The sequence below is a fragment of the Saimiri boliviensis genome, chromosome 1 (assembly GCF_048565385.1).
Source record: "Saimiri boliviensis isolate mSaiBol1 chromosome 1, mSaiBol1.pri, whole genome shotgun sequence".
Taxonomy (NCBI): Eukaryota; Metazoa; Chordata; class Mammalia; order Primates; family Cebidae; genus Saimiri; species Saimiri boliviensis.
The window spans coordinates 207028545-207048065 of NC_133449.1; the positions used below are offsets into that span (position 1 = coordinate 207028545).

General features: G+C 36.4%; 2 protein-coding genes across 26 annotated transcripts in view; one reads left to right on the top strand and one right to left on the bottom strand.

The window, feature by feature from the left end:
- Positions 1 to 898, bottom strand: part of PPIP5K2 (diphosphoinositol pentakisphosphate kinase 2) — a 78208-nt gene extending 77310 nt beyond the window's left edge. For all 22 annotated transcript variants that reach the window (XR_012512954.1, XM_039468011.2, XM_039468003.2 and 19 more), the window contains exon 1: positions 658 to 898. The gene's annotated coding sequence lies outside the window, so the exon portion shown is untranslated. The remainder of the gene's footprint in view (positions 1 to 657) is intronic.
- Positions 899 to 957: 59 nt separating this feature from the next.
- Positions 958 to 19521, top strand: part of GIN1 (gypsy retrotransposon integrase 1) — a 30296-nt gene continuing 11732 nt past the window's right edge. Inside the window, exons 1-5 of one of the 4 annotated variants that reach the window (XM_074383076.1) lie at positions 958 to 1084; positions 2425 to 12041; positions 12725 to 12870; positions 14282 to 14475; positions 16147 to 16452. In XM_074383076.1, coding sequence (XP_074239177.1) covers positions 11887 to 12041; positions 12725 to 12870; positions 14282 to 14475; positions 16147 to 16452 — 801 coding nt within the window. In that variant the 5' untranslated portion in view covers positions 958 to 1084; positions 2425 to 11886. Of the gene's footprint in view, positions 1085 to 2424; positions 12042 to 12724; positions 12871 to 14281; positions 14476 to 16146; positions 16453 to 19521 lie in introns of those variants that run through there. The other 3 variants (XM_074383080.1, XM_039467992.2, XM_039467993.2) reach the window with 3 other exon arrangements.

Below are 19521 nucleotides of genomic sequence, written 5' to 3' on the forward strand. Positions count from 1 at the left end.
CCATAGTTAAGCCTTCCAGCAAGACAGTTACTATCCAAAGAACTCCGAGTCGCAAACTCCCAGGAAGTGGTCAAGAACCTCGTGAATGAGATCCATTCAGGGATCATCACCCTGGCCCCTTCTCCTTCAAGGCGCACAAGGCTGCAACGCCCTCCAGTTGGAGGTGCAGCAGTGACCTGCAGCCTCGGTCCCTACTAAGAAAAGCTGCAACACACGAGGCTTTTGTTCTTTTTAAGTGGGTATGGGGTTGACAGAGAGGGATAAAGACTAAGGAAAAAAATTTTTTGAACAGCCACGTCTACCCACAGCAGTCCCACAGCTCGAGATTAATCACTTCGGTGGAGCCAGACACAGCGTGGGGTAGAAGCTCGGCAGTTCCCTTTTAGCTGAGCTGCAATTTCTGGCGTCTCAAACCCAAGAAATGAAAAAGGGACGCCATGGGGGAGCAGGAGGATAAATCAGGGAGCGAAAGGACCCTCAAGGCTATACTGTCACTCCACGCCCATGCTGTCATTCGCTCCGGCACATGGCCCTTGGTGGAGCGCGTGTTTAGGGTGTGCAGAGCACGGGAGACAAAGCAGAAGCCCAGCAGCCGCCTCAACCTCGGCATGATCAGATTCCGCATCTCCGGTTCTCCTCCGGTTTCGGGGCCCTCACCTGCCACGAATGCGGTCGTCACGCGAGCAGCTGGGAGACGGTCAAGCCCATTCAGGTCTAGGTTCCCCCCTTTCATGCCGGAGGCAAGGGTGAGGTGTGAGTCCTGAGACTTCAGTTGTGGGCGTGGACGCAGGCTGCTTCCTTCAGCAGCAGCTCTAGGGCCACATAAGGGCACCTCGAGCTACTACACCTCGGGAATCTCCGTCACGCCTCTTCCCCGCCCTCCTCGGGTCTCACGCCGAAACCTCACCGGGCGGAACAATTTCCGGCAAGAGCCAAACGATCCGCCCTAACCTTTCTGACCGTGGTTTCTAAGGCTCCCAAAAGGACTATTCTCTTAAGGAGCCGGGTAGTTCCGCTTCCGGCAGCGCCAGATAAATCTCGAGAGGAAGCTTAAACCCTGTCGTTTGAATTTAGGACCACCTCGGTGAGTGGTCATTCTGGTGTGCTGTGTCATACCTACTGTTTTTTTTAAGTGAGGCATAACCTGACAGTAATTTCAAAACCATTCGCCTCTGTCGGCCTAAGGAAGGATTTAATTGAGTCTGTGGGGAGATTTTGCGCAGGCGCCTTTGAGGCGGGAGGGCCTTGGGCGTTGTGACGTCCCGCGCGAGCTGAGCAGAAAGGGCGAGTGCTGCTTCGGGCCTGGGGAGGTGGCTGCTGGGTGTAATTGAGTTTTACCAAGTGGTCATTTTCCTGCTGATTCTTAGTGTAGCTGGACCTTGTCCTTAAGAGTTAACGAAGCGCCGAAACGCTTAGGAAATGCTCCCTCACACTTCAGTATCTTTTGAAACTCCAAGCACATTTGGCTGGCGTTGAAGAATTCTCCCCATTACTTTGATCAGTCATTGAATCTGAAATTTTGCTCCAGATTTAAACACGTGGCGGGAGAAACGTGAGCTCAAGAGGGTATCCTGTCACGTAACTTTAAAAGGAAAATGTACACTTTATCTTAGTGTGGGTTTTTTTTAAATGGGCATTTCTGAACCAAAATAGATACTTTTTAAAGTGGAAATGCATTTATCCCATGTGGCTTCAGGTGAATGCATATGGCGATGAAGATATTTTTACTGTGAAGATACTCATAGTTAAATGAATTTATACTCGCAAGTGAAGCAGATTGTAGAAACGTGTATTTGAATATCCAAGTCCTTGACGTTGCCTAAAATTGTGCGTGTCCATTTTTTGGATCTTAAAATAGAATAATTCAAATGTCAGAATTCCGCTCCAAATTAACGTGTTAATTGAAAATTGCAAAGGCCGGGCGCGGTGGCTCAAGCCTGTAATCCTAGCACTTTGGGAGGCCGAGGCGGGTGGATCACGAGGTCAAGAGATCGAGACCATCCTGGTCAACATGGTGAAACCCCGTCTCTACTAAAGGTGCAAAAAATTAGCTGAGCATGGTGGTGCGTGCCTGTAATCCCAGCTACTCCGGAGGCTGAGGCAGGAGAATTGCCTGAACCCGGAAGGCGGAGGTTGCGGTGAGTCGAGATCACGCCATTGCACTCCAGCCTGGGTAACAAGAGCGAAACTCCGTCTCAAAAAAAAAAAAAAAAGAAAAAGAAAAGAAAATTGCTGATTTTAGGTTGGAACTAGCGGGTATTGTAACTTTTTAGGGGCTTAAATTGGTACCTTTGTTTTTAACCCTTGGTGAAACAGTTAACTCCTAATTTTATTTGACATAATACCTAACTGCCTTTATTGAACACAAACATAAAATTATCAAAGGAAATAAGCAATTACTTGATTTTATTTGATGTTATGCAGGGGACAAAGTGTACAACGCTTAACCAAATAGGATCCTGACATTCGTCTTGCAAAACTACAAGTTGTAAGCAACCACTTTCATTTTTTCTTATTCCTACATGTTTAAGGACATAAGTAACTATTTTAACAAATTCTTGAAAATATAAGCATATCCAAAGAAGTCCCAGGACAGTCTTTATGTAGTTGAAACCACTTAATCCACTTAATAATCTTTGAGTATAAGAAGATACTTAAATTTGTCCTGAATATGATAGCTTCAAGCCAGTTTCTCATATTAACTACTTTTCAAATACTTTGTTTCTAGGGACCAAGTAGTGTATGTATATGGGCTTTGGGGGAAAAAAAAAAAAAAAAAAAAAAAAAAAACAAAAAAAAACTTCCTTTCAGATTATTTTTTTATATGAATACCAATTATTAGCAGTAAAAGTAAGTTTTAACTATCTACTTCAAAGGCTGTGCTTTTCGTGAACTGAATTTTCTTTCTTATGCATTTTCTATTTCTTTTTGTCATCTGTCTCTCTACCTCCAGAACCAGTAATTCCTTAACTGCATTAGACTGTAATACCATCATCAAAGGATGGAACTCCCGAGTCTTCTGATTTTGTTCTTAGCAGTAAAGCTTTAGAAGCATTGCTATAAAGCATTAATCCCCATTAATGAAAGGAAAGAGATTTTAAAATATTTTTTTATGTAGATGAAGATTTTGAGAAAAGAAAGTGTTCTCTGTTACTTTCAACAGCCTGATAGGGATAATAATACTTAGATATGATAATTATACTTTACCATATACAAAGTTCATTATCTTCATCCTCATAATTGTGAAAAAGGACAAGATATTACATACTTTTCCAAACATGGATGTTAAGGCGTAAGTCTATACCTTTGACACAGTTTACTTATGGTGCTATGTATGTGAAAGTGAAGTATAATGTTTTCTAACGTGAAATAAGTTACCTCTGGAGTATTTGCTATTTTTAAATTCAGTGTTATTTTTAATTATCCTTTCAGGAAATTCAAGTAATTCTTTATTCATTTACAAACAGTTGAAGGTCCACTATGTTCTGAACACTTAAACAATGTAGACATAAAAAATTAATAAGATCTTTCCATTTCTCATTTATAATCTAAAAGATTATTAGAAAAAAATCACTTTATATTGTGTAACAGAGGCCTGAACCAAGCAAGTATTACAGAAGCTAAGGATAAGAGGTAATTGAGTTATTGGTATAGCAGGGGGGAAAAGTGTGAAATTTGAAGAGACACCAAGTTACAAATGTCAGCACATGTCCTCACTCTATTACTTTCAGTAAATTGGACAATCTCTGAACCTCCATTTTCTTACCTGTAGAAAGGATATAAAACTAATGTCTGCTTCATGGAGTATTGTGAGGATAATCATAGTAAAATGCTGTATAAATGTTTGCAGCTGTAGTCGTGAGTCACTTAGCAATGGGGATAAATTCTGAGAAATGCTTTGTTAAGCAGTTTGAGCGTTGAGCGAATACAGACTCTACCTACATGAACGTAGATGGGGTGTGTGTGTATGTGTGTGTATTTTTTTCGTATAGAAAACCAGATGTCGCTCCGCTTTATTATCATTGATTTCTCCCACTTGATCTGCAGTGCTAATATCAAATGCCCTATATGAGGTTTCTGTATATGCTCGATTATCATCTTATAGGACCACTATCTCATAGGCAGTTCATCCTTAACCAAAACATTCTTATGCAGTGCAATTGCATTGGCAATTGTTTTTAAAACTTTAAATTTTTAAAAATTGTTTTAAATTTTTAAATTTATACTTTAGTTTTTCCAGATGTCATATAAACAGAAGTATACAGTATATAGCCTTTTGTCTCTAGCTTATTTCACTTAGCATGATTTTGAGATTTATTCAATTTGTTAGGTTTGTTTGTAGTTTGTTTCTTATCAGTGCTTAATAATATTCCACTATGTGGATCGACTATAATTTGTTTGTTCATTCACCAGTTGGTAAACATTTGTTTTCAGGTTTGGTTGTTACGAATAAAACTTCTAGAAACATTCACTTACAGATTTTTAGGTGTACATTTTCTTTTGGTTTAGTATCTAAGATTGATATTGCTGGACCATGTGGTAAATTGATGTTTAACTTATAAGAAATTATCAAACTGTTTTCCAACATGTTTACACCATTTTCTGTTATCACCAGCTATGCTCTGTATCTTTGGTGGTAACTACTATTGTCAGGTTTTGTTTTATTTTTGTTGTTGTTAGTGTGTAGTAGTATTTTATTGTGGTTTTAATTACATTTTTTTCATTGTCTTTTGATGTTGAGCATTTTTTCATGTGTTCATTTGCTAACCATAGCTCTTCTTTGGTGAAGTGTCTGTTTTTTCCATGTTTTAAATTGCGTTGTTTGCTTTCTTGTTAAGCTTTGAGAGTTCTTTAGAATTCTAGATACAAGTTATTTATCATGTATGTGTATTTTATCCCAGTGTTATTTCTCTTTTTTTAGCAATTCTTTGAAGAATAAAAGTTTTAATTTTTTTCGTTATGGATAGGTGTTTTTTCTTTGCTGTCTAGGAAGTCACTACCCAACCTAAGCTCACAAAGATTTTGTTGTTGTTGTTGTCTTCTAGAAGTTGTATAGTTTTAAGTTGTACATTTAGGTCTGTGGCCTATCGTGAATTAATTTTTACATATTGTATGAGATGTGAGTTGAGGTTCATCTTCTTTCAAAGGATGTTTAATTGCTACAGCATTTGTTGAAAATATTATCCTTTCTTCATTGAATTACCTTGGCACCTTTGTTGAAAATCAGTTTACCATAACTGAGTGGCTGTTTCTGGCACTATTCTGTTCCATAGATTTAAGCCTGTCATTTTGCCATTATAGCACAGTCTTGATTACCATAGCATTATAGAAAGTCCTGAAACCATATAATGCAAAATTCTTCAACTATATTCATTTTCAAAGTTGTTTTAATTATTCTGAGTCCTTTAGCTTTCCATATCAGTTTTAGAATCAGCCTGTCAGTTTCCTCAAAAGAGCTTGAGGGTCTCTGATTGGGACTGCATTGGATCTATAGAGATCAATTTGGGGAGAATTGGCATCTTGTCCAGCTTTTTCTCAGTGGTAGAGAGGGAGTGATTACAGCTTTCCACATTCTAGTCACAAACCTATATGGGAATGTTTAGTGGTATTTCAGAAATAAATAATTTACTCCTGTTACTATACTCACTATAATATCTTTATTGGAAGAGATCACAGAACTAATCCCTCTATTTGTGCATTGGATACCATCCCCTGCTGCCATCTCAGGAACATCATACCATCAGTCATGTAATTTTTTTTCTCCTCTGTTTTCATTGGTCTTTCTAGAATCCTTTCTGTTAGCATTAAATTTTTGGGGTTAATTCCCTTGTTGAAAGCAAAGCAATCTTGTTTAAAAAAATTGTTTTAATTGTAGCAAATCGCACATAACATGAAATTTACTATGTTAACCATTTTTAAGTGTACAGTTCAGTGGCATTAGGTACATTCACATTGTTGTACAACTACTACCACCATCCATGTCCAGAACCCTTTTCATTTTGTATAACTGAAACTCTTGACCCCGTTAAACAATAACTCTTTCATTCTCTCCTCCCCACCCCCTGTTCTATGCAACCATTATTCTTTCTGTCTGTATTTGACTTCTATGAGTACCTTATATAGGTGGAATCATATAATATTTATCTTTTTGTGACTGGTTCATTTCATTCCTGATTAGCTTAATGTCCTCAAGATTCATCCATGTGGTAACATGTCAGAATCTCCTTCCTTTTAAAGGTGTCTGAATATATACACCATATTTTATTTATTCATTCAGTCAGTGATGGACACAAGTTGCTTCCATCATTTGGTTGTTTTTGAGTGATGCTGCTATGGAAATGGCTGTCAAAACTTTTAACCCCCACTAGAGTGTAAACTCGATGATGAGGGTCAAGAGAATCTACATCTCGTTTATTATCCTGTCTCCAATGTAGCAGTTACTCAGTAACATTTTTTAGATCAATGAATGAACCTTGTATCTGTCTCAAGCAGCCATCTTGTAGCTCCTTGCCTTATAGCTAAGCTCAAGTTTCTAAATCCACTTTCTGACTTTCCATTCATTTCTTGTGTCATTGCAGTCTGGTTGCCACCTGCCCTACTATACTCTTAACTTTACTCTATACTGTTGCCAAAGCCACTAGCTACATAATGGTTCTTCTATCTTTTAGTATATTTCTAAGAACTTTGTATTTCCTAGACTTCTGTTACCAGAACCTCTTCTGGCTTTTTTTCTTGTTTCTCTGGCTATTGTCATGTCCCTAAAGATTCACAATATATTTGGGAGAGAGACATATAAACTAACACATTCAATAAAGTATTTCAGATTTTATGATAACAGTTGATACGTATTACTGTGAACGTGCCAAGGAAAGTGTGCACAAATCTCCCTGAGATTGGAGATGTGTCAGAAAGGATTCATAGATGAGTGAACTCATTAATGTGAACGTTTAAGGATAAGGATACATCTAGTGCACTTCCTACTTTGTACACTGTCCATCTGATCCTTCTTCCATTGCCTTAACTTCACCTGCTTTTTACATGCTGAGCTTAACCATGAAGAATGCAACCTGCTTAATAGTGTCATCTTTCTCTCTAAGCCAGATCTTCAGAAGTAATCCGATTCTTCTTTGCATTTACTCCACACACTTAGTCCATCACAGTTCTTATGTGATGTATCTATCCGTTTATACTGACACTGCTTTGACTGAGAATTTCATCATTTCTTGCGTTAATTTTACAGTAGTTCCCTAGCTGACTGATATAGGTATTCCTGTCTCTACCCCAATCTCTATTCCATTTTGGTGATTGAAATTTGATCTTGTAACTCCAACTCATTCTTAAAATTTCAAGTTATTCCAGGTTGGAGTGGTTATAAGACATTCTGTAGGAAATGACACCTAGCCAGAGTTTCAAAAGATGACTAGGGGCTGAATAAATGGCAGTAAAGTTCATTCCAGGCAAAAATATCAATGAAAAGGTGTGAGCACACTGCATGGGATGTTTGAAGAACTGTGATTGTTTTTTGAATTGAGAATGCCAAGAGAAAAACATGGAGAGATTGGTAAAGACCATATTTTATAAAGCCTTGTATACTGGCAGAGGTGTTTAGATATCATTAGTGCTATCGTCTTAAAGGTTTCATTCTCCCAAAATTCCTATGTTGAAATCCTAACCACCAAGGTGATGGTATTAAGAGGTGGGACTTTGAGGACGGGCATGGTGGCTCACGCCTGTAATCCCAGTACTTTGGGAGGCCGAGATGGGTGGATCACTTGAGGTCTGGAGTTCGAGACCAGCCTGGCCAACATGGTGAAACCCCATCTTTACTAAAAATACAAAAATTAGCTGGGCTTGGTGGCATGCGCCTGTAGTCCCAGCCTCTCAGGAGGCTAAGGAATGAGAATTGCTTGAACCTGGGAGGCAGAGGTTGCAGTGAGCTGAGATAGCACCACTGCACTTCAGTCTGGGTGACAGAGTGCCACTCTGTCTGAAAAAAAAAAAGATGGGAACTTTGGGGAGGTGACTTGATCACAGGTCAGAACCCTCATTAATGGGATTAGTGCCCATATTTTTAAAAGTCCCCCTTCCCTCATGTGAAGTTACAGTAAGAAGACAGCTGCCTATAAGAAAGTGAACCCTCAGTAGACACTAAATTTGCTGGCATCTTGATCTTGTATTTCCTAGCCTCCAGAACTGTGAGAAAGGAATTTCTGTTTGTAAGCCATCCAGTTTGTGGTATATTTGTTATAACCACCCAAATGGACAATCAGGAATGGCAAAAGGCATATTTCGAGTTAAGTGAATATTTTGATAAGATTTGTGTTTTAGTGTGACCTCCATGACTGCAGTGAGGACAGGAACTATTAAGAGACAGAGGAGGCAAGGTCAGATAGAAGGTGAGTGAACTAAGGCAGTGGCAATGGAATAAAGTTCAAAGCTCTACCTCATTCACAATCAAAATGCTTTTCCTCCTTCTCCAGATGGATCTAGGTCTCTACACATCTGTTTTGATAGTAGTCTTTGCATATATCTGTGGTAACACCACTCTATACTGTATGAATGCTGATTTATTCCTCTTTTTTTCTTCTCATTTATACCATAAGCTCCTTGAGGACAGGAATTTATCTTGTTTAACTTTGTATTAACATCATCTAGTATATACAAGGGTTGAGGGGCTCAGTAACTGAATGAGCAAATTAAAGTTTTTATGGATTAACAGGCAAAAAACTATTAAAAAGGGTAAAACATGGGATGTTCTACAGTAGGTACAAAGAGATTAGAGAGGTCAAGATCACTTCAGATTAGAGATCATGGAATGTTTTCTTTATTGAGGTGCTAGAACTTGATTTTGAAAGATGGAAGACTTAATCAGGTGGAAAATGATGTAAACCAAGGTATAGAGAATGGTCGAGGATATGGCCATGGGTATACAAAGGAAGCTAGTGAGAGAAGAAGCTGTATAATGCTCTGCCAGGTTGTAGAGGGTAGGCTAAATAGTCTAGACACCTTAGCCACTAAGAAGTAGTTAATGCTCAGAGGCAGTCTCATAGTGTCCACTCTGTCAAATAAATCATTTGGAAGATAAAAATATGCTAGGGATAGTCTAAATAAGTATCTAGGTGACTATGTCAGGCAAATAACCACCCCTTTAAGTCTCAGTTCTGTTGTTTGTTGAGCCAGAACTCACCCATATAAAAATGAAAATAATACACTTTTGAAAGCATTTGTGAAATATGAAAATCTGTAGGAAATTTATGATTTTTATGTCTTCTCCCACTGATTTTTATCTCCTCCTCCATAACATAGATATATGTTAGTCTTCTCCCACTACTTTGATGAGAAAAAAAGAAACTAAAACCTTAAAGAGCTGTCTCCAAAATTTTTTATAATGGTTCCTTTGCTCCATGTCCCTTTGTACTTTAGGTTTACTCTGAGGAGAGCAAATTTCTCTATTTCTATTTTCAATTATTCAAAAGTCAAAGATTTCAAAGCAGAGAAGTTAATTTCAGTAAATAGACCTTTTCTGAGGAGTTTTTGTATATTTATTATAAGTAGGAAAGCCAACAATGTCTTAATGGCACAGATAACTGAATATACTGAAGACTTCATCTTATATTACATAGAAAAAGTTTCTTGTGTCTGCAGTAGGTAAATGGGTAGGGGGAGGAGGACAAGGGATGGTGGGAACTTGGAACCAAGAGGTTTTTAAATATAAGAGCAAAATATGGAAGCTACTGTGGTTTATGCAGACTCACAATTTTTTTTTTCAATGGCTAGTTTGTTTTCAGCCAGTTCCAGTTACCCATACCCCTTGGTATTTTGGGGCCTGTACTTTCTCTAAGGTGTGAGAGTTTGGTCTTTTCCTACTGTGGACTTTTACAGGTCTGAAACAGCTCCCTCCCACCTTTTCTGTTAAAGTCCTCCAGGAATTTTTTTGCAACCTTTAACTGGTTTCTAAAAGGAAGGAAATACACAATTTTTATCTGCCCTTTATAAACCTCATCTTCCTACAGATACCATACTCCCAACTGTCTAGGATGGGATATTTCTAGATTTTCCTTTAGGTTGTTTAGATGATTTGGGACATTGATAGTTCTAAAAACTATTAAGGGAAAACTATAACAGGAAGTTATATACAGTATATTATTAATTTCACAGTATATAGTCTGTATATTGATTTCATCTAAACTGAGAAGGGACAGATTTCTGTCCCTTAGACTTGAAAGAAGATGTGTCACTGTAGTATAGAGATGAAAATAGAGGACACAAAGAAAAAATGATTTTAGTTTCTTTTTTTTTTTAAGAGTTGAGGACAATTAATGCAGAGCTACAGTGACAGGCAGGCAAATGGATAGGTGGAGAAACAGGTTCTATATTTCCAACTTGAAACCATACAAGGCTTCATGAATTGAAAATTGATTTGGAGGTAGAAGTTTGCCACAGAATCCTGGCAGAGGAGAGCGTAGTGAGGATGACATGGAAAGTAAAGGCATCAAGAGGTCTTATGTGGCCGATTGGAGAGCAGTAAGGTACCACTAGTGTTTCACCACAGATGGTTTGAAAATCACTGACCTAAAGCAATATGAAACTTGGTAACAATAAAAGTGGCTACAAGACAAGGACAGAGTAAACACATGGTAAAGCTTCTTGATGCCTTTACTGTTTCCATTTAGTGGCTATTTGACGGTAAAGTATCTATGAACATTTTTGTAGACATATTTTGGTAGTCATAGACTCGTTTCACTGGTATATGAAATTAGAATTGCCAAGCCTTTAGGGTAAATGTATATTTAGCTTTAGAAGAAGCTTAGTTTTCCAAAGTGGTTGTAACATTTTACCCTCCCACAATGTTTGAGAGTTCCAGTTGCTACCTGTCCTCACCAACACTTGATGTTGTCTGTGGTTTTTAATTTTAGCCAAGTCATTGTGGTTTTATTTTCATTGCCCTGAGGAATAATGATGTTGAGCACATTTTCACTTGCTTATTGACCATTGGATGTTCTCTTTTATGAAGTGCTATGTAAAAATTTCTACCCCATTTTTTGAATTGGCTTATGGCCCTTTTCTTTTTGATTTTTACAAGTTCTTTTCATACACTGGTTCTGAGTCCTTTGTTAGATATGCATATTAAAGATATCTTCTCCCAATGTGTGTCCTGTGTTTTCACTTTCTTAATGTTGTCTTTGATGAGTACACATTTTTATTTTGATAAATCCCTATTGCTAATTTTTTTTTCTTTTATGGATAGTGTTTTATGTGTCCTATTTAAGAAATCTTTGCTCATCCTAAGATTTGAAAGATCTTTTCTTATGTTTTCTTCGAGAATCATTGTTTATCTTTCACATTTGAGTTTATGATTTATCTAGAATTAATTTTTATGTAAGATGTGAGGCAGGTGGTTAAGGTTCATTTTTCCCCCCAATACAGGTTGGGGGGAAAATGTTGTTATCTAGCATTATTTATTGAGGTGACCATCTTTTTCCTCATTATATTGATACCTTCATTGTGAATGTATTGACTTTACATGTGTGGATATAACTCTGGACTCCTTGTTCAATTACAGTGATATATTTGTATGTCCTTATGCCAGTTGGCGTGTCTTATTTATTTGTATAAAAAGTCTTAAATCTGAGCCATTTGTCTTTGAGATGATTTAGAAACTGTACATGTTTTTGGTTTGAGGTACAGCTAGCTATTAGAAAGTGAAAGAAAAATTATGTATATAATAATCAATTGCAAGTGAATTAAACTTAGAACAAACTAATTATCTTATAATACTTTATAGCAATAATTAACATGTTGTTTAGGTTATGATGGAACTGTGTTAACATTTCAGAACCTTTGCTTTTAAATTGACGTATACTTTATGTTAACCTAAGGTAAGAAATGTGCTGTTACTCTCTCTGGAGGTTAAAAATAGATCAGAAAGATGGTTTTTACATTTGCAAAGAGCTGTATCATAGGGGAAGTGAACTGATAAGCTGGTTAAGCCACGGCAACAGGCACAGTCTGCTCTGCTCTGTCCCAGCATTCTTTTTCTGGTAAGTATTTAGTCTCATTCCTAGATCCTCCAGTGGTCAGTAAACATTTTTTTTTTTTAAATAATTTCAAAGTTGTAAGATTTGTATTAGAATCCTAGCAGAAAACAGAAGACATTCTGGTGGGATGTCTGAAATCAGTTTAATGGAGCACATTTTTATAGACTGTAACAAAGTAAACGACATGACACCTAGTGACTATCAAGAGCAAAAATAGTTACCACCTTCAGGCTAAGGTGGCAAGAAGAAATACCATGAATCTATTTACAAGTAATATAAAACCGTATTTTATTTCTTATAACTTACTTATTTAAATGTCACATGACAGGATCCTCCTGTGTTACCATCCTATGAAAGTAACATTTCATTTGATAGCAGTGAAATTTTAAACCTTTTTGAAGTATACTGGTTCATTTCCTTTTCTCTCAGTATGTGGAAAATTTTCAACATTTCTTATCAAATGGAAAGAGATAAGATAATTTGTCGTGGGATATCTCAAAAATAGCATTTGAGTATTTTCATTCACATACATCAGTGTTCCTTTCCTGTACTGCAGTTATCTTCCTCAAATAAATTCTGAGAATTCTCAGTTCATATGTAAGTAGAAATATGACAGAAGTCTGAACTGAAATGGCAATTCAGTTAGTGTAAAATTTAAGTTATCTTTTTAAATACATTTTACCTAGGTTCACAATGGTCCGTAGTGGAAAAAATGGTGATCTTCATCTTAAACAGATTGCATATTACAAACGAACTGGTGAATATCATCCAACTACACTGCCAAGTGAGAGAAGTGGCATAAGAAGAGCAGCAAAAAAATTTGTCTTTAAAGGTAAAATGAATGTTCAAACTCTTGTTTATTGAGTTGTAGATGTGTAGATGCTTCCTTACATTCTTCTTTGTAGAAGTTTGAGAATTTCTGTATTAATTTTTGTTGCTAAACAATTAGCAGTTGAATTGATGATGCTACTCAATCAAAAGCAAAATTAAAATTACACTCAAGCTAACTGAAGGCCAGTAAGCATGTAAAGGAAGGTTTATTCATAGACAGAATATGACACCATGAAACAAAACAAAACATTTTTCTAAATTAACAACTTCTGCTTTTGCTCTCTTGTGTTCTCTAATGGTGCACTTTCTAGCACTGATGGCACTGTCAATGAGGAACATTTTTGATGCTTGATATGAAAATGTTGACAAAGTTAACTGGGTTGTTTACTGAAATAAAAACTGAAAGGAATTAACTATATTTCTGTGATCATGTCCCCCTAACCCCCACCAGTGCTATTAAATATTCTCAGGATCACATTTATTTTAGGACCTTTGAATCTCCCTGAATGAATTAAATATTTGAAAGGCAGTGGGATATTTATCTTGGAATGTCATGATAATTTTTTCTTCTTTTTCACCTATAAAGGAGGAGAGAACTTTGGGATGAGATAAGCAACAAGTAGTCACCAGATAATTAAATGAATGTTTGTGTTCTAAATGGGAATTTTGCCTCTTAGGCTTATCCCAAAGCAGGTTAATAAAATTCTAGGATAATCAATAAATGCCCGCTCATGTCTCCCTGTGTATTTCCCTACCAGTAACTCCCTTATACTTAAGATTAGGCAGACCCATTATCTGTTAGACTAAAGTGAGGTGATTCTGCCAATACCCTGGTTTCTTCACAGCTGCAGATTCTTCTCATGTGTCCTAGGAAACAGAGAATTGTCTTGAGGATTAAGGTTTTTTCCACTTTCCCACTTCACCATCCCTGCCTTCTACTCAAATCCAGAAAAAGCTGAGAGAGCTGTTTGCTTGCAAAAATGCAGTGATGATTAAACATTATTTTAGAAAATTGTGTTCTAGGAAGTTGTTTCTCTGTACATAATTTATTTGCTAATCTATTCCATTTTTAGAAAGTGCCTGCAAAATCTTCTTACTTTGAGTACTCCCATAGAGAGATAATTTCATATTTCCGTAGTTATTATGTGCTTTGGTAAAAAAGCTTGCTCTACTTATATTGGTATCTACAAAATTATAGCAGTTACTGCCCTTCCTAAGTATCTAGTACACGTTACAGCTAAGAACCTTTGTGTGGTAGCATCATTACAAATAAATATTCTATTTTAAATGCGGTAAGATTTTATAAAACAAAACAAAAATCTTCATGGTTTAAACAGAAGGCTATGATTGTCTTTAAAATACATAGATCTCTAAAAATTGCAGTTCTATCTTTTTGTTATCCTTTATTCTAGAAAAAAAGCTGTTTTATGTTGGAAAAGACAGAAAACAAAATCGTTTGGTAATTGTTTCAGAAGAGGAAAAAAAGAAAGTCTTAAGAGAATGCCATGAAAATGACAATGGAGCTCATCATGGTATATCCAGGACCCTCACTCTGGTAGAATCCAATTATTATTGGACATCTGTGACCAATGATGTCAAACAGTGGGTATGGCTTATGTATTTAGAATATTATGAATAATGACTCTGATAGATACTTAAAGTTTATTATTTCTCCAGATTTATTCTGGGTATCACCTCTTGTTAAGTGTATTTGGCATGGTTATTTTTATTTAAAAAACTGCTTAAAGGGAGTTGTATTTTCCTTCACAGTTGTTTTAAATCACTTAAGTATAATTTGAACAGGGAAGTATGTGCTTTCATCTTTTGTGCCTGTTTCATATTGAGCTAGAATGTCAACCCAAACCAAATAAAACTAAAATCAAATTTTGAGGATAATGAAATAAGTCTGAGTTTTGTAACTTTGTAACCCATTGGAACCTTCAACTTCTCCTAATAGAAAATTCACTTATAGGACTTCTGGGGTTCTTGCTGGAAGTCAACTGATACTACTCTTTCCAGTGCACTATATGCCAAATGGTAGGAATTCCTTGGAATATATGTAAGATCTCCTTAATAATTGTAGCAGTGCATCAAAAAGACTGGCATTTCAAGCATAAGGAATTAAACCAACATTTAAGTATCATTTGTGAGTTATTGGTTTATGGATCTATTCAGGTATTCCAAAGACTTTGATAATTTATATCTTTTCCCTGCCGTGCATTTTTTACAAGCATTCAGTAAAATCTGTCAAATTGTTATCATTTAAGAATGATATGATTTTGGGGAATAATCAGAAGTTATTTGTGATAAAATCCAACAAATAAGTTTAAACTGGAAAATGAAAATTCTGATCAAAAGTAACTGTGATTATAATGTGATTAAATAACTTTAAATTTTTTCTTTAGAAGCTAGTTTGAAAGTAGTTTCCAGGGTAGAATTCCGGAAATCTACAGAGAAATGGCACCTATCCATAAATTGATCAGTTAATCTTTAATCTTTTCCCACCTCACTCAAATGAAAGCTACAGAACAGCATGGGTTTTGTTTATGTTTATTCTTTTTCCATGACCTAGAAAATTTTTCTAGCATATATTATGAATGAAATTATATTTCAATAAATATGGTTGGAATAGATTAATGAATCAGCTTCTTAATGTGATAATTTTAAAGGAAACATTTTGTGCATATAGAAATTATTGTAAATCTTCATGCTGATTTTAAATTATAGGAAACTTAAGATCTTTTTAAGCATTTAATAAATATTGATTATGAACCACATTTATGTTCCATGTGAACAAGACCCATAAGATGGTCATTTGGTAGTATAATCTTCCCTCAGTATATGCACGGGATTGGTTCCAGCATCACATTCATATAACCAAATGTACTTATACCAAAGTCCTGCAGTCAGCCCTGTGGAACTTGCATATATAAGAAGTCAGCTCTGTTTACTTGAGTTTCACATCCCTCCCTACCAATACTGTATTTTTTGTTTGTGTTTGGTTGAAAAACAAAGCCATGTATAAGCTGACCTTCACAGTCCAAACCCATGTTTTTTGAGGGTCAGCTGTAATGGCAACTACAGTTGTTTGTTATTGTTTTACTTATTTGTCATTCTAAATAGGTTTAATCCAGTGATTCTCTGTCCGGAAGTTTCTCCTTCAAAACACAAAGTGTACCTATTAATCATTTTAAAATTCAGATTTATAAGACTGCTTTTATATTGTGTTGAGTATTAACATTTGCATGTATTTTCTTTATTGTGTGCCTGTTTGTAGGTATACGCTTGTCGGCATTGCCAAGTAGCAAAAAATACAGTTATTGTATCACCGAAACAGCACCTTCTCAAGGTGGACAATCCATGGAGTTTAGTTACTGCTGATCTGATGGGGCCTTTTCATACAAGCAACAGAAGTCATGTGTATGCTATAATCATGACAGATTTGTTCACCAAATGGGTTATGATTTTGCCTCTTTGTGATGTTTCAGCATCAGAAGTTTCTAAAGCTATTATCAACATATTTTTCTTATATGGACCTCCTCAGAAAGTAATAATGGACCAAAGAGATGAATTCATTCAACAGGTAAGACAAATAAACAACTTAGGTCTGGGATCATATCTTTCTCCCTTTCAGTGTCCAGAACCAGTGCCTTGTGCATTATATTACAGAGTGCTTAATAAATTCAGATAAATTGCTATAGGTATAGAGGTATGATATTAAATACTACAAGGATAGTTGTACTGGAAATTAGGAGATTTAGATTTTAATACTTACTGTGGGTTGTTGTAAACCTATTTTCAGATTAAAATAAGGAGATTGGACCAAATAATCTTTACTTCTAGATTAAAAACCCATGATCGGTCAGGCCTGGTGGCTCATGCCTATAATCCCAACACTTTAGGAGGCTGAGATGGGTGGATCACTTGAGCTCAGGACTTCAAGACCATCCTGGGCAAGACGGCAAAACCCCATCTCTACAAAAAAACAGAAAAATTAGCTGGGCGTGGTTGTGGGTGCAATCCAGTTTGGGGGAAGGCTATTAGAACTTCTGTTTATATTTAAAAACAAAAAAAGAAATGAAGCTTTATTAATAATGTATACAGATTGATATTAGCATCCTAACTTAGTCAACAAGACAGGTATGTCACACATGCTATGAGAAGGTATCCTGAAAGAAAAGGGTGAATGCACGTTTCCTCACTCATACTTTTGCTTTCAGCAGTTGATTGAATGTATGGATATCATCTACCATTCACCACACTATTCAAAAGTGGCCAGGGAGCTTAGATTTCTTACAGTGAAACCAGACAATACTAAAAGGCAAGCACCCATCCACCACAAGAAAATAGTGCTGGCACATCTACTTAACTTCCAGCTCTTTGTTAGACACATCAATGAGATGAAAACAAATAGTAACTAGAATACTCCCTCTTTATCTGCAGTTTTACTTTCTGAGTTTCCAGTTGTTATAGTCAACTGACAGCCCAAAAATATTAAATACGAAATTCCAGAAATAAACAATTTATAAGTTTTTAAATTGTACACCATTCTGAGTATTGTGATGAAATCTCATGCTGTCTTGTTCTGTCCAACTGGGATGTGAATCATCTCTTTGTCCAGCATATCCTCATTGTATATGCTACTCCCTCCCCCTCATCAGTCACTTAGTAGCTATCTTGGTTATCAGATCAAATGTCATGGTTTGTATCCAAGTTACCTTTATTTTACTTAAGAATGTCCCCAAAGTGCATGAGTAGTGATGTTGGCATATTGTTACTCGTCCTATTAAAATAGGTATTATTATTAGTTATAAATTATTAGTAGTTATTAATCTCTTACTGTGCCTAATTTATAAATTAAAGTCTCTCATAAGTATGTACATAAAGGAAAAAATGTAGTATAGTTAGACTTTGTATAGTTAGAGTCAGTACTACCTGCGGTATCGAACATTCACTAGGGGCCTTGGAACATAATCTCTGAAGATAAAGGGAAACCACATATATCAGATATGATAGGAAATTGGCCATCAAATTCAAAATTATGAAGAATACTCTTTGAAATATTGGTTCACTTCCACTTTTATTAATGAAGAGCCTTACCCTAAGTGCATATAATGTTTCAAGGTATTTGCAAATGATTATGTGAAGCCATTATGGTTAGCTAGCAGTTTTTCCAATTGTGTTTAAAGTTATTTGGTAACCCATTTTACTACAGGTAACAATAGGTCCAAGTGTGGTGGCTCATACCTGTGATGTCAGTTTTCTGGGAGACTGAGGTGAGAGGATAACTTGAGATCAGGAGTTCAAGACTAGCTGATGCAATATAGCAAGACTCTGTCTCTACCAAAAAAAAAAAAAAATTATTTTAAATTAGCTGGGTGTGGTGTTGCACACCCATAATGCCAGCAACTCAGGAGGCTATGTAAGCGTCACTTAAGCCCAGGACATCAAGGCTGCAGTAAGCTATGATTGCGTCACTGCACTCCAGTTTGGGCAACAGCGAGACCCTGTCTCAAATAAAAAAAAGTAATAATAGGATGTGGTGGGTGGCTCATGTCTGTTGTAATCCTAGCAGGTGGATCACTTGAGCATAGTAGTTTGAGACTAGCCTAAGCAACATGGTGAAATACAATCTCTACAAAAAATACAAAAATTAGTCAGGTGTGTGGGACACACACCTGTAGTCCAGCTACTCGGGAGGTTGATATGGGAAGACTGCTTGAGCCCGGGAGGTTGAGGGCTCCAGTGAGCAAAGATCATGCACTCCAGCCTGGGTAAGAGTGAGACCCTGTCTCAAAAAAAAAGGGGGCGTGGGTAACAAGTAACACTTGCGGGCCTATTTTGTGAGGTTGCTTAAACAAAAAACCAAAAAAGTGACATATCATTGGGAAAACATGTTCTTTTTTCTGTGATTAAAATGGACTCACTATTCCACAGAAAGCATAATGATGACATTTCAAAATGAACTCTTTTGTCAGCAAATACTGATACAGAAAACACTGCCAAAGATTATAACATAATAGACAGTGTGGGAGGTTTATTATATAGTTGAATAAAAATACAGATGTTTCTAACATAGCTTAGCTTAGAATATTTGCTAAATTGATTCAATAAAATGCACAAAGAACTTTTTGTAAGCCTCTGAAGGAAAAATCGTAAACATTATCAGTTAGAAAATTAATTTTTTTAAATGTCTGACAGAAAACTAAAATTGTAAGGACTGACTGAATATCTGGTTTGATGGTTGAGGGGCTGCTAGGGCAAGGCTGTCAAGATAGCATTTCACAAATGGATTCCCTGGATCATTCCTAGGCAACCTTTTGAAACAAAGAAGTTAAAGGCTTTTTCAAGGGTCATTTAAAACCATTGATCAAGACTCAGATTGAAGCTGACCCAAATGACACCTATTTTCTGGGATTTCTTTCTAATTACTGTTTAATTAAAGACAGGCAGCCTGAATTAGTATGTATATCAGCTAGGAAGTGTATTCAATCGAAGTAACAGACTGCCCTTCCCTATCCCAAAACATTAATATATGTTTTATATATATTATCCCAAAAAATGTTGGCAGTGATAGTCACTCCTATTGTATTCACAGCATGGCTGCCAGAGCACATGCCACAATGCCTACATTTCAGTCAGAAAGAAGGGA